This window comes from Sebastes fasciatus, chromosome 4 (genome assembly GCF_043250625.1).
Source record: "Sebastes fasciatus isolate fSebFas1 chromosome 4, fSebFas1.pri, whole genome shotgun sequence".
Lineage (NCBI taxonomy): Eukaryota > Metazoa > Chordata > Actinopteri > Perciformes > Sebastidae > Sebastes > Sebastes fasciatus.
In genome coordinates, this window is record NC_133798.1 from 966,946 (window position 1) to 980,733 (window position 13,788).

At 45.3% G+C, this 13,788-nt stretch overlaps 1 protein-coding gene across 3 annotated transcripts in view; it reads right to left on the reverse strand.

Moving 5' to 3' along the window:
• The window catches only part of LOC141765487 (transcriptional enhancer factor TEF-1-like), a 73,287-nt gene that overhangs the window by 24,808 nt on the left and 34,691 nt on the right, over window positions 1–13,788 (reverse strand). For 2 of the 3 annotated variants that reach the window (XM_074631486.1, XM_074631485.1), the window contains 3 exons: window positions 6,751–6,882; window positions 6,605–6,654; window positions 1,514–1,575 (listed from right to left, as the gene is read on the reverse strand). In XM_074631486.1, the coding sequence (XP_074487587.1) occupies window positions 1,514–1,575; window positions 6,605–6,654; window positions 6,751–6,882 (244 nt within the window). Of the gene's footprint in view, window positions 1–1,513; window positions 1,576–6,604; window positions 6,655–6,750; window positions 6,883–10,207; window positions 12,914–13,788 lie in introns of those variants that run through there. The other variant, XM_074631484.1, reaches the window with a different exon arrangement.

Here is a 13,788-nt window from a genome sequence, read left to right on the forward strand (position 1 = left end):
AGCTCTCCAAGTCACTGCATGTTCTAGAACACTGTCCGGCACATATTTCAGAATAAAAGCCTTGTGTTAACAAATGAAGGAATTCTGTCCACAGAAAAAACACTTGAAGGCTTTTATTTCTAAATGAAAGCAGGAAGTGTTGATTTAAAAATAAGTCTTTATCACTTTTTTTCATCTCCGTAACATATTCTACAGATAGACCTCGAAACTGTAGTAAAGTCTTGCTGGTATGAAGTTAATATACAGTCAATAGATCACTTTCACTGTCTGTGACATATTCTACAGATGTCTAGACATGTAAACTGTAGTAATCTTGCTGGTATGATGTCCATATACAGTCAATAGATCACTTTCACTGTCTGTTGTTGCTGTGAGACGTGCGCGGCACGCGGCAAAAATAGACGAGACCTTTATTCTCTAGAAGAGACGCAGCTGAGACGCGCGTGAGACGCAGTGTGGCTGCTCTAAGCTGTTAACAGGGAGGCCGAAATAAAAAACAACAGGTAACGCAGCCGCCACATGCTCGTGACGTTCCCTGTGTGTCTGGGCGCTAATACTTATTAGTATATAAAATGGTATAATGTGCAACTATTAATAAATAGTTTACTAATGTAATCAAAATGCAATTGTTATTGTTTCTTCTATATTGTATCAGCTATGAAACAATATAGAATATATAAACTAATTATTTCATATTACACAAACTAATGATAAAATAACATAAATTATAGCATTACTAATAATTAGTAAACATTATAATTACCATTTCATTGTCTGTTTACAGAAAAGTAAGTATTAACTAAGTTTAATTAACTATCAATTTACCATTTATAAATGATGGTTATTATACCGTCAAGCATACTCAGAGCTGTGTTTGTCCAAAATCATATAAAGGAGGGGGCTAGGCTCTCCCAAGGGTCCAATTGTGGTGATGGCAAATGACCAAAATTTACAGCAACAGGTAGTCCTGATTTGAATCACTGGGTAATGTAAGTATGTCATAGAGTAATACATACGGAGTCCTATATCACATATGGGACTAAGCAACGTCTAACGAAATCCATCCCAGTGCTGGTTAACTGCCTGCCACCAATCAAATGACAGCAAATTACAGAAGGCTACGGACAATTTCCATCGAAACTCAAAATTCACACTAATGTAGGAGGCGGTATCACAAAAAAACAATTTTTGTTGTTGTTGGTAATCATTTTTTTAAAGAGTAAACCAAGGAAATGATACATATGCTAATGTCTTAGCAAACATGTATGTTAATTTGAGTTTAAAGGTTTTAGAGTAGATACTGTAAGAAGTAAGGCAACGATATTCATTACAAGTGATGTAAGAAAAGTTGGATGGACACCTTTTCTCTTTTGACCTCTTCACAAGTCATACCTCAGGGTGCACTGGAGACCCGGTTATCCACCCTGTAGAGAGCCAGTGGCCTAAATGGCAGGAGAGAGGACCGCCTGTTCGCTTTACAGAAAGGACATAATTTTACTGTGGGCTCTCTCACCTGAGATTGTGGTGGTCCCTGCTGTCTGCACAGAGTAGGCTTGCTGAGAGAACGGCTTGATGCTGAGAGAGACGGAGAGACACAGACATACGGACAGGAGAGCATTAAAAAGACTGAAAGAAGAAGAGACACAGTAGGGCCAGTCACATTGTTCCTCATTATACAGAGAGGAATTCTGTTCTGGGGCTTTTATGAACAGTAGCATGAGCACAGAGGTCAAGAGCATCTCTGAGTTCAGTAAAAGCTATACCAGCCTTATTTACTACCATTATCATCATCATCACATGGTCATGTAACAGCACCTGGCAATGAAATGAAAAAGGTTTGAACTTGTAGCACAATGATCCCCACGAGCCACTAGCCATGTGAACAGACACTAATGTAGAGTTATGGAAACAGCAGGTATTTTAGAATCTATGTTCACCTAATTTGAAACTCTCTATATGGTATTATTTGGCAGAGGGCTGAACCAATTGCTTCAAAGTTTCGACCGTTGCCATGGTAATCGACCTCCAAATCAGTACTCAAATGCTATGTTTCATTTTATAATATAAACAGTATATACTGTATTAAGGCTGGGAAAATTCACCTATCTCCCGATCAATATGCATTGCGATTTTTAAGTATTACAATTTGATATTGCGATTTATTGTGAAATGTAGTCAGAGATGTTCATTCATTCAAAGCCTTTCGCTCCTTTGTGGAGCATAGGCCGTTGACCACAGTCCGCCAGAGTCTTTTGTCCTGGGCTTTCCTCTCCAGTTGTTTCCATGTCAGCCCGCTCTGTGTGATGTCCGTGTCAAGGTCCCTGCGCCAGGTGTTCTTGGGCCGGCCTCTCCTTCTTTTGCCTTGTGGGTTGCATCTAAGGGCCTGCCTGGTGATGCTGGTACCGGGTTTCCGGAGTGTATGGCCAATCCATCCCCATCTCCTTCTCCTGATCTCTTCTTCAACAGGTTTTTGACCTGTTCTTTGCCAAAGATCATTGTTACTGATGGTATCCGGCCAGTGGATGTTTAAGATGCGCCTCAGGCAGTTGTTTATGAATGTTTGTACTTTTGTTGTTGTGGTCTTTGTTGTCCTCCACGTCTCTGAACCATAGAGGAGTATTGGTTTAATGTTGGAGTTGAAGAGTCTGAGCTTTGTCCGCCGGCTGATTTCTTTGGAGCTCCAGATGTTCTTTAGTTGTATGAATGAAGCCCTTGCCTTGCCGATTCTGGCTCTGACATCTGCATCCGTTCCGCCCTGTTTATTGATGACACTACCGAGGTATGTAAAGGCTTCTACTTCTTCCAGTGCTGTTCCCTCCAAGGTCACTGAGTCTTCACTGGTTGTGTTGACCTTGAGGACTTTACTTTTTCCTTTATGGATGTTGAGGCCTATTTGTGATGATGTGTCTGCCAGTATTATTGTCTTTTCTTGCATCTGTTGTCGGCTGTGAGACAGCAAAGCCAGGTCATCAGCAAAGTCTAAGTCGTCCAGCTGTGTTGTGAGTGTCCACTGGATCCCGTTTCTCCTCTGTGCTGTTGTGGTCTTCATTATCCAATCGATAACCGTGAGGCAGAGGAAAGGGGACAGTAGACAGCCTTGCCTGACGCCGGTCTTCACTTGGAAGCTTCTGGTGAGCTGTCCTCCATGGATAACTCTGCAGGTCATCCCTGCGTAAGAGTTCCTGATTATGTTGACCATTTTTTCTGGAATGCCATGGTATCAAAGCAGTTTCCAGAGGATGCTTCTGTCAATGCTATCAAATGCCTTCTCATAGTCTATGAAGTTGATGTATAGCGGAGAATTCCATTCCAATGACTATTCAACTATGATGCGGAGAGTTGCGATCTGGTCCACGCATGATCTATTCTGCCGAAAGCCTGCTTGCTGGTCTCTTAGCAGTGGGTCCACAGCTTTCTTTATTCGTTCCAGGAGAATTCTGTTGAATATCTTTCCTGGCACTGAGAGAAGCATGATTCCTCTGTAGTTAGAGCATTTGCTCAGGTCTCCTTTCTTGGGGAGCTTGACCAGATAGCCCTCTTGCCAGTCTGTTGGTACTTCCTCCTTCTCCCAGATCTTCTGAAACAGTGGGTGCAGCATCTCTACGAAGGTGTCCATGTCTGCCTTCAGCGCCTCTGCCGGAATGTTGTCTGGTCCTGCTGCCTTGTTGTTCCTCAATTGTGTGATGGCCTTTTTAATTTCCAGCTTGGTGGGTTTTCCGCAGTTGATGGGCAAATCCGTCTCCGCAGGTTGAATGTCTGGAGGGTTAGGTGGTGTAGGTCTGTTCAGAAGTTCTTCAAAGTGTTCTGCCCATCTCTCCTGTTGTTGCTCTAGTTCTGTGATCGTCTTCCCTTCCTTGTCTTTCACTGGTCGATCTGTCTGTCTGGTCTTGCTGGACAGCTTCTTGGTGGTGTCGTACAGCTCTTTCATGTTTCCCTTTGCTGCCGCCTCTTCTGCTTCTTTAGCCAGGCTGTCGATGTAATTTCTCTTGTCCTTCTTCGCACTTTTCTTTACCTTTCTGTTGACCTCTGTGTATTCTTGTTGGGCTTTTGCCTTGGTTGTTCTTGTACGACAGTTGTTAATCTCTGCCTTCTTCTGTCTTCTCTCTTCTATCTTGTGTAGAGTTTCTGCTGATATCCACTCTTTCTGCTGGCACTTCTTTAGTCCGATTACTTCCTGACATGTTGTTGTGACGGCCTCTCTTATCTTTTCCCATTGGTCTTGCATGTCTTCTTCCATGCCCAGATCTTGCAATACCTGGAATCTGTTCTTCAGAGTCAGCGTGTACTCCTCCCTTTTCTGTGTCTCTTCCAAAAGGCGGACGTTGAACTTCTGTCTCTTTGTTGTTGTTTCCATCCAGTGCTTCTTCAGTTTCAGCTTCAGAGTGGCAACTAGCAGGTGGTGATCTGATGCTATGTCTGCTCCTCTCCTCACCCGTAGGTCCTGAAGTGATCTCCTGAACTTCCTGGTTATACAGAAGTGGTCGATCTGGTTCTCTGTCACGCCATCCGGTGATATCCAGGTCGCTTTATGAATCCTCTTGTGTTGAAAGACGCTTCCACCTATGACTAGGTTGTTCAGGGCACAGGTGTCTGCAAATCTCTCTCCATTCTTACTCATCTCTCCCAAACCCTGCTTGCCCATTACTTCTTCGTAGCCTGTGTTGTCTCTTCCGATCTTTGCATTGAAGTCCCCCATGAGAATACTGATGTCTTTTCCCTTTATCTGTTCCAGGATGCTCTGCAGTCTGTTATAAAAGTCATCCTTATTTTCATCGTTGCTGTCGTTTGTTGGTGCGTAACACTGTATCACATTCATCTTGATCTTCTGCTTTTTAGTTCTAAAAGAAGCTGTTATGATTCTTGGACCATGTGCTTCCCATCCAATCAGGGCTCTCTGTGCTGTTCTTGATAGAAGAAGACCGACTCCCTCTGTGTGCGGGGCTTTGTCTTCTTCATGGCCCGAGTAGAGTAGCAGCTCTCCTGTCATCAGTCTTTGTTGTCCCGATTGAATCCATCTTGTCTCACTGATTCCCAACAGGTCTAGGTTGTATCTATTCATTTCTGCTGCTGCTTGCATGGTCTTTCCGGTCTCATACATGGTCCTAACGTTCCACGTTCCAATCCGGATGTCTCTGGTTGACAGAAGGGGTTTCGGCTCTGTGACTTCCTTGACTTTGTGGCTTTCATCACACAGTGTCATATTTCCTCTTGATGAGGAACCCTCCTCTACCAGGTTTTGATTCTGTCTTTCTGTTGTCAACGTTTCTGTAGCGTATAGGTTTTTTACAAGTTGGGGTTGCTAACCCCAAGCCTAACCTTCCACCATTTCTGGCTTCTGGTAAGTTTTGGAGTTGGTTTGTTAGTCCTCTCCCCTAACTTATTGTCTTCCAGGTAGTGGATTACAGTCTCATACCACGTGAGGCCAGACAGGCTTTGGGTCGTGTACAAGCTGTCTCGGCACGTCAAGCCCAACCAACTCCTGCTACTGTGTAGTGAAAGCTGCAACTAAGGCGAGCATTCCATACCAGCAGCACGAGACAGAGTCAGAGATGTCCTGAACTCAAATATATCAGTCATTGTCAGGAATTATATATATTATATTTTTTCCAGCAACCCAAATATCAAAGAATAATCACATTTCCCTCACAGATTAGTGGTATCGATAACATTTCCTGTCCGTGACAGAGTTAGCATGCAGCTTTAGCTCTGCGCTGTCTAGCTCTGCTTTTCCTGTCAATGTGTGAAACCCAAAGTGTTTCCATCCTTTACTGGATGTGTAGTGTTTACCACGCTGGATTAACATGGGAGGGTGCAGGTCGTATCCACGCTGACCCTCCAACGTTTTAGACTTTCTGAGGTTTGTTTTGGTTGACGGATACGGAACGGATATGGTGTCACGTTACTCAGACTACAACAATAAAAGGAGTAACTACCTTCTACCTCTGCATAGACTCAAATGAAGCAAATATATTTATTCTGGCATTAAAAAATCTATATCAAAATCGAAAAAGAAAAAATTGCAATCGATTTTTTTTCCTCACTCCTAATAAGTATGTAATAATAATGTATAAATCCCAAAATAGCACATGAAACAAGGAATAATTCCACAATATTACTCATATTCAACTTTAATTATGATTAGTTATTCTCAGACGAATATCACTGTTTGTTGTGTGTAGAAGTGCGACAGCATAATAGAGACAGATAATAATAGAGCATAGGGATGACCATCATATACTTCTATCATCATGTTCTAAACCCTTATTCTCTTTCACTATTTATCTGAGTTAATTAATTCATGTTTATTTCTGATTTATGACTAGAACAACTCGACACACAGTGCTGAGCTGCCTCTCAAATTAATCTTCAGGTTCCAGCTGTCAGATGATGTACACCACTTCTATGTGACATCTACTGTTGACCTGCTATCTCCCCCTAAAGACCCCCTGGACCTTGTACCTCCCTACAGACCCCCTGGACCCTGTACCTCCCTAAAGACCTCCTGTACCCCACCAAAAAAAGACAAAAAAGGGTCTATGAAGAATAGGGTTGGAGTGTAAGAGGTTAAAAAATGAAGGTAGAGTAGGAGGTGAGTGTGACTTACTCTTCTGTGGTGGAGCTAGACTGTCCTCCAGGAATCATGCCCTGCCACAACTGAAAATAAACACACACACATTCATACACTGGACTGAGGGTGCAAACCATGAATGCAATACAATGTGTGTGTGTGTGTGTGCGTGTGTGTGTTACCTGTGCATTGCTGGGGAAGCTGGCCCGCACTATTCCAGGCAGGAGCTTGCTGTGTATGGCGGTGGCTGAAACGATCTGAGCCGAGGACATGGAGGAGATGCTCTGCAGAGCCTTCTCCTTGGCATTCTGGTCCTGCACGGCAACAAACACACACACATCATCATCATCATCATCATCATCTTCATCATCATCATCATCATGAACACACATTCTGGCCCTACACAATCCAAACCCAAAGTGAAAGCAGACATCACTCAGTCATGAAATTCCAAAAATGAAGAAGAAGAATTGGAATTGTCTTGAGTAATTTAAAATCCAAGAGAAAACCAAAGGCCTGAAAGGGAAAAATCCTAATAGTTGTCATTTTCCTCCTAGTTGTCATTATCTGACTGGTTGTGATCAGATTGGCGCCTGCTGCTTCTTTCGAGATCACACAAATTAACACAATAACAACAACACAATTTGACACCTGCCCAATATAGAGAGCTCATTTTCTAACCACACAACACTGTGGAAAGTAGCACAGGCACTTTAGACACTTTGTTTAAACATTTTAATCAGGGCTGTCAATCGATTCAAATATTTATTGTGATTAATGGCATGATTGTCCATAGTTATCCATCCATCCATCCATCTTCAACCGCTTATCCGGGATCGGGTCGCGGGGGCAACAGCTCCAGCAGGGGACCCCAAACTTCCCTTTCCCGGGCCACATTAACCAGCTCTGACTGGGGGATCCCGAGGCGTTCCCAGGCCAGAGAAGAGATATAATCTCTCCACCTAGTCCTGGGTCTTCCCCGTGGTCTCCTCCCAGCTGGTCGTGCCTGGAACACCTCCCAAGGGAGGCGCCCAGGAGGCATCCATGCTAGATGCCCGAACCACCTCAACTGGCTCCTTTCGACGCAAAGGAGCAAGGACTCTACTCCGAGTCCCTCACGGATGACTGAGCTTCTTACCCTATCTCTAAGGGAGACGCCAGCCACCCTCCTGAGGAAACCCATTTCGGCCGCTTGCACCTGCGACCTCGTTCTTTCGGTCATGACCCAACCCTCATGACCATAGGTGAGAGTAGGAACGAAGATTGAACGGTAGATCGAGAGCTTTGCCTTCCGGCTCAGCTCTCTTTTCGTCACAATGGTGCGGTAAAGCGAATGCAATACCGCCCCTGCTGCTCCGATTCTCCGACCAATCTCACGTTCCATCGTCCCCTCACTCGCGAACAAGACCCCGAGATACTTGAACTCCTTCACTTGGGGTAAGGACTCATTCCCTACCCGGAGTAGGCAATCCATCGGTTTCCTGCTGAGAACCATGGCCTCAGATTTAGAGGTGCTGATCCTCATCCCGACTGCGTCACACTCGGCTGCGAACCGATCCAGTGAGTGCTGGAGGTCGCAGACCGATGATGCCAACAGGACCACATCATCTGCAAAAAGCAGCGATGCGATCCCCAGCACACCGAACTGCAAACCCTCCTCCCCCCGACTACGCCTCGATATCCTGTCCATGAATATCACGAACAGGATTGGTGACAAGGTGCAGCCCTGGCGGAGGCCAACCCCCACTGGAAACGAGTCTGACTTGTTGCCGAGGATCCGAACACAGCTCTCGCTTTGAGCGTACAGGGATTGGATGGCCCTGAGAAGTGCCCGCCTCACCCCATACTCCCGCAGCACCCCCCACAGTATCTCCCGGGGGACCCGGTCATACGCCTTCTCCAAGTCCACAAAACACATGTAGACTGGATGGGCATACTCTCAGGCCCCCTCCAGGATCCTTGCGAGAGTGAAGAGCTGGTCCGTTGTTCCACGGCCAGGACGGAATCCGCATTGTTCCTCTTCGATCTGAGGTTCGACTATCGGCCGAACCCTCCTTTCCAGCACCTTGGAGTAGACTTTACCAGGGAGGCTGAGTAGTGTGATACCCCTGTAATTGGCACACACTCTCTGGTCCCCCTTTTTGAAAAGGGGAACCACCACCCCGGTCTGCCACTCCTTAGGCACTGTCACCGACTTCCACGCGGTGTTGAAGAGACGTGTCATCCAAGACAGCCCCTCCCCACCCAGAGCCTTCAGCATTTCTGGACGGATCTCCTCAATCCCCGGGGCTTTGCCACTGTGGAGTTGTTTGACTACCTCAGTGACTTCCACCAGGGTAATTGATGATGGTCCCCCATCAGCTTCCAGCTCTGCCTCTACAATAGAGGGCGTATTGGTCGGATTCAGAAGTTCCTCAAAGTGCTCCTTCCACCGCCCGATTACCTCCTCAGTTGAGGTCAACAGTGTCCCATCCTTACTGTACACAGCTTGGATGGTTCCCCGTTTCCCCCTCCTGAGGTGCCGGATGGTTTTCCAGAAACACTTTGGTGCCGACCGAAAGTCCTTCTCCATGGCTGCTCCGAACTCCTCTTACACCCGCTGCTTTGCCTCCGTCACGGCAGTGGCTGCTGCTCTTCGGGCCCGTCGGTACCCTGCAACTGCCTCCGGAGACCTCCGAGATAACATATCCCGGAAGGCCTCCTTCTTCAGTCGGACGGCTTCCCTGACCACCGGTGTCCACCACGGTGTTCGAGGGTTGCCGCCCCTTGAGGCACCTAAGACCTTAAAACCACAGCTCACTGCCGCAGCTTCAGCAATGGAAGCTTTGAACATTGCCCACTCGGGTTCAATGCCCCCAACCTCCACAGGGATGCCAGAAAAGCTCCGCCGGAGGTGTGAGTTGAAGATCTCTCGGACAGGGGCCTCCTCCAGACGTTCCCAGTTCACCCTCACTACGCATTTGGGCTTACCAGGTCTGTCCAGAGTCTTCCCCCACCCTCTGACCCAACTCACCACCAGATGGTGATCAGTTGACAGCTCCGCCCCTCTCTTCACCCGAGTGTCCAAAACATGCGGCATCAGATCAGACGATACGATTACAAAATCGATCATCGACCTTCGGCCTAGGGTGCTCTGGTACCACGTACACTTATGAGCATCCTTATGTTCAAACATGGTGTTGGTTATGGACAGTCCATGACTAGCACAGAACTCCAATAACAAACGACCACTCGGGTTTAGATCAGGGAGGCCGTTCCTCCCAATCACGCCACTCCAGGTGTCTCCATCGTTGCCCACGTGCGCGTTGAAGTCTCCCAGCAGAACTATGGAGTCCCCTACTGGAGCCCCATACAGGACTCCATTCAGGGTCTCCAAGAAGGCTGAATACTCCGAACTGCTGTTTGGTGCATACGCACAAACATCAGAGTTTTCCCCCCCATAACCCGAAGGCGTAGGGAGGCGACCCTCTCGTCCACCGGGGTAAACTCCAACATAGCGGCACTCAGCCGGGGATTTGTGAGTATCCCCACACCCGCCCGGCGCCTCACACCATGGGCAACTCCAGAGAAGAATAGAGTCCAACCCCTATCCAAGAGTACGGTTCCAGAACTGAGGCTGTGCGTAGAGGTAAGCCCTACCAGATCCAACTGATAGCGCTCCACCTCCCGCACAAGCTCCGGCTCCTTCCCCCACAGAGAGGTGACGTTCCACGTCCCCAGAGCCAGCCTCTGCCGCCCGGGTCCAGTCCGTCGAGGTCCCTGGCCTTCACCGCCACCCGTGTGGCAGCGCACCCGACCCAAGCGGTTCTTCCCGCAGGTGGTGAGCCCACAGGATGGAGAGGAGGGGGGTGCCACGTTGCTTCTTCGGGGTATCCCCGGCCAGGCTCCGTGGCAAGCCCGGCCACCAGGCGCTCGCTGACGGGCCCTCCGTCTGGGCCTGGCTCCAGACGTGGGCCCCGGGCTTCCTCCGGGCCGGGTAACTCCTCCTCTGCCTCGTGTCGTCATTGGGGTGTGTCCATAGTTAATCATGATTAATCATAAATTAATTGCACATTTTGTATCTGTTCTAAATGAACCTTAAAAGGGAGATTTGTCAAGTATTTAATCCTCTTATCAACATGGGAGTGGGAAAATATGCTGCTTTATGCAAATGTATGTATATATTTATTATTGGAAATCAATTAACAACACAAAACAATGACAGATGTTGTCCAGAAACCCTCACAGGTACTGCATTTAGCATAAAACAATATGCTCCAATCATAACATGGCAAACTGCAGCCCAACAGGCAACAACAGCTGTCAGTGTGTCAGTGTGCTGACTTGACTATGACTTGCCCCAAACTGCATGTGATTATCATAAAGTGGGCATGTCTGTAAAGGGGAGACTCGTGGGTACCCAGAGAACCCATTTACATTCACACATCTGGAGGTCAGAGGTCAAGGGACCGCTTTGAAAATAGACATGACAGTTTTTCCTCGCCAAAATTTAGCGTAAGTTTGGTGCGTTATTTAACCTCCTTCGTGAGATAGTATGACATGGTTGGCACCGATGGATTCATCAGGTTTTATAGTTTCAGATGATACCAGTATCTTCACTCTAGCTTTAAAACTGAGCCGCTAAAACCACTGAAAGTTCAATTGTGTTAATAAGTTAAAGCAAAATTTGCATTAAAGCATTATTATCGCATTAACTTTGACAGCCCTAATTTTAATAGAACTTAAGAACCAAAACTTGCTTTACAGTCAACAAAACACTGATTAAAAATATATTATTTTGTAAGGGGCTTTTGAGGTATGAAACAGGAAACAAAACAATTTACTACAGCTTCAATGCTTAGTTTTGACGATGATCTTGACAATCAGAGCTCCTTAGGCAAAGCAGGGGTAAGGTCCTGCCATCTGTCTGTCATCATCTAGTGTTTAACCTTTCACACAGCAAAAGGTTCCCGCTGGAAGTGGCTCAACTGGCTCACATGGGATTAAAGAGATTGACCTTGTTTTGCTTTTTTATCATCAGCAAAATCTAACATTAACAAGAGTCCAACCATATGTGTTCAGGTCTAAATTACGTGTTTTGCCTAAAACTGTCTCTCAGTGATGAGGCAGAGGATTTAGGGAATATACCTTTCTCTATGGGTAGTTTGGGTGTGGTGGTCTGGATTGTGGCTTGGGAGGAAGTCATAACAACAACATTGGTGAGCACAAAGCCAAATGTGTTTCCCACTGGTCAGAGCTGCTGCCTCAGGGCAAAAAGCTTCGTACAGAAGATTTACAGTAAGTCTGAACATGTGGGCTCATTTGTAACGTCTGAACTCAAAGCAACATGAACCTCAGAGCAGAAAGCAGCTGAATGAAATGGAATTAGAGGCGAATAGCTGGAGAATCACTAATTGGCAGCTTCACTCAAGTTAATTGGCACTGAGAGAAATCTCTCCTCCTACGGGAGGTAATAACATTACAGGAGGTACGGAGATGGGAATCATGCTGGATTTTCATATAAAATACCAAGAACCATATGGGTTTGATAACATCCTTGACCTGAACTCATTTCTTTGAAATGACCAACCCATGTGTTTTGGTTTTAATGGGAAAGCTCTTACATCATGTTCAAATGACCAGAGAGATCGTACAGCGTTTTATAGTGATAAGTCAATCCATTAAAAACACTCTTCGTTATTTTGACAATCAGTTAAAGCAGCGATGGGTAGAAGTTAAGCAAATATGATTAAAAAAGTTATTTTTATAAAACGGTCACTATATTCTGACAGTAGTGCATGAGACAGGTAATCTGAAAACATTATGTTCAATATTCTGTTACGTTAATGCCTATTTCTCTCCTCACATGTTCTCAGAATCATCTTGTAGTGTATTGTTTAGCTGTAAAATGAGAAAGTTTGTGACTTGGCAGCCATGTTGAGATCTGCTGATGAAACACCAAGCACCGCCAACCAGCCGGAGCACAGCCAATAGGAACGCTCTCTCTCTCTCTGAGATGACCTGTGATTGGTCAAAGTCTCCTGTCACTCATTTTCTAAAGCCTGAAAACATAGCCATGAGGAGGAGCAGAAGTCTAGTTTTCTCTCAGAACACTTGAATTACAATATGCTGAAAGGTTCTTATGTTTTTTTTTCCCAATGATGATAAAAACATTCTGCCTACTGAAGCTTTAATCATGTAAGTCATTTACTAAAAGATACGGGTGGTTGTAGGAGCTGTTTTTTTTTTTTTTTTAAAGAACTACACGGTGTCGCAGTTCAGGTTTTAAGTCACCACCGCATGTCCGTCATCATTTAGAACCAGATCCAGGTGTGTGGCAAGGAAACGCAGAGAAGAAATTGTTTTTCAATCACTCGCTCGCTCGCAAGTAACCCATAGGCATTGAATATTTAGTTTGTTTTTGCTTTAGTATTACGTTTTTAAAGATTTTTGATGCATGCATCGATGCACGCCACTCATCCATTCATTCATTCACTCCCCTGCTACCACAGACCTTCAATGAACCCAACTCAACACAAACTACTGCGTTGGAACCAGTTCCGTTCTATAGGCGTCCATTGAGCTTTATTACATGTGTGAAAGCCTAAGCACTGGTGTTAGTTGATGTTTTCCTTTTTGCCTATAAATCCCATGAAAAGACCAAAAGCAAGTTTCTAAGCTCAGGTCACAAATACAAAGTTTAATTTCCTAAAACAGCTGGTCACTATATTATTTAGCCAATGTTACTGAAACAGGGGGAAATAGTGCATTTCTTGGGGACTTTTTTCAGATGCGGATGAATACACATTTGGTGCTGTAGTGAGTATTTGGGGCAGCAGGACAGTGTATGTGGGATTGAGTCAAAGCAGTGTCTGTGGTCATGGTGATGAAGGAACATATCACCCAGTAAAACAGTGCGGCTCATTGATGTCTTTTTGGTAACCCAGTTTGAATGAAAAAATCTCTCTATATATATATATATATATATATATATATATATAGAGAGAGAGAGAGAGAGAGAGAGAGAGAGAGAGAGAGAGTTATTTAACTGTTAACAAACAATGAAATGATGATTAATAATTAGGGCTGTCACAGTTAACGCAATAATAACGCAACGAAAACATTTTTTAACGCCACCAATTTCTTTAACGCATTAACGCAACTTGTGATTTTTACACTGGTATCATATGAAACTAGAAAACCAAATGAATCCATTGTGTGATGAGGCTAAATAGTTAAAT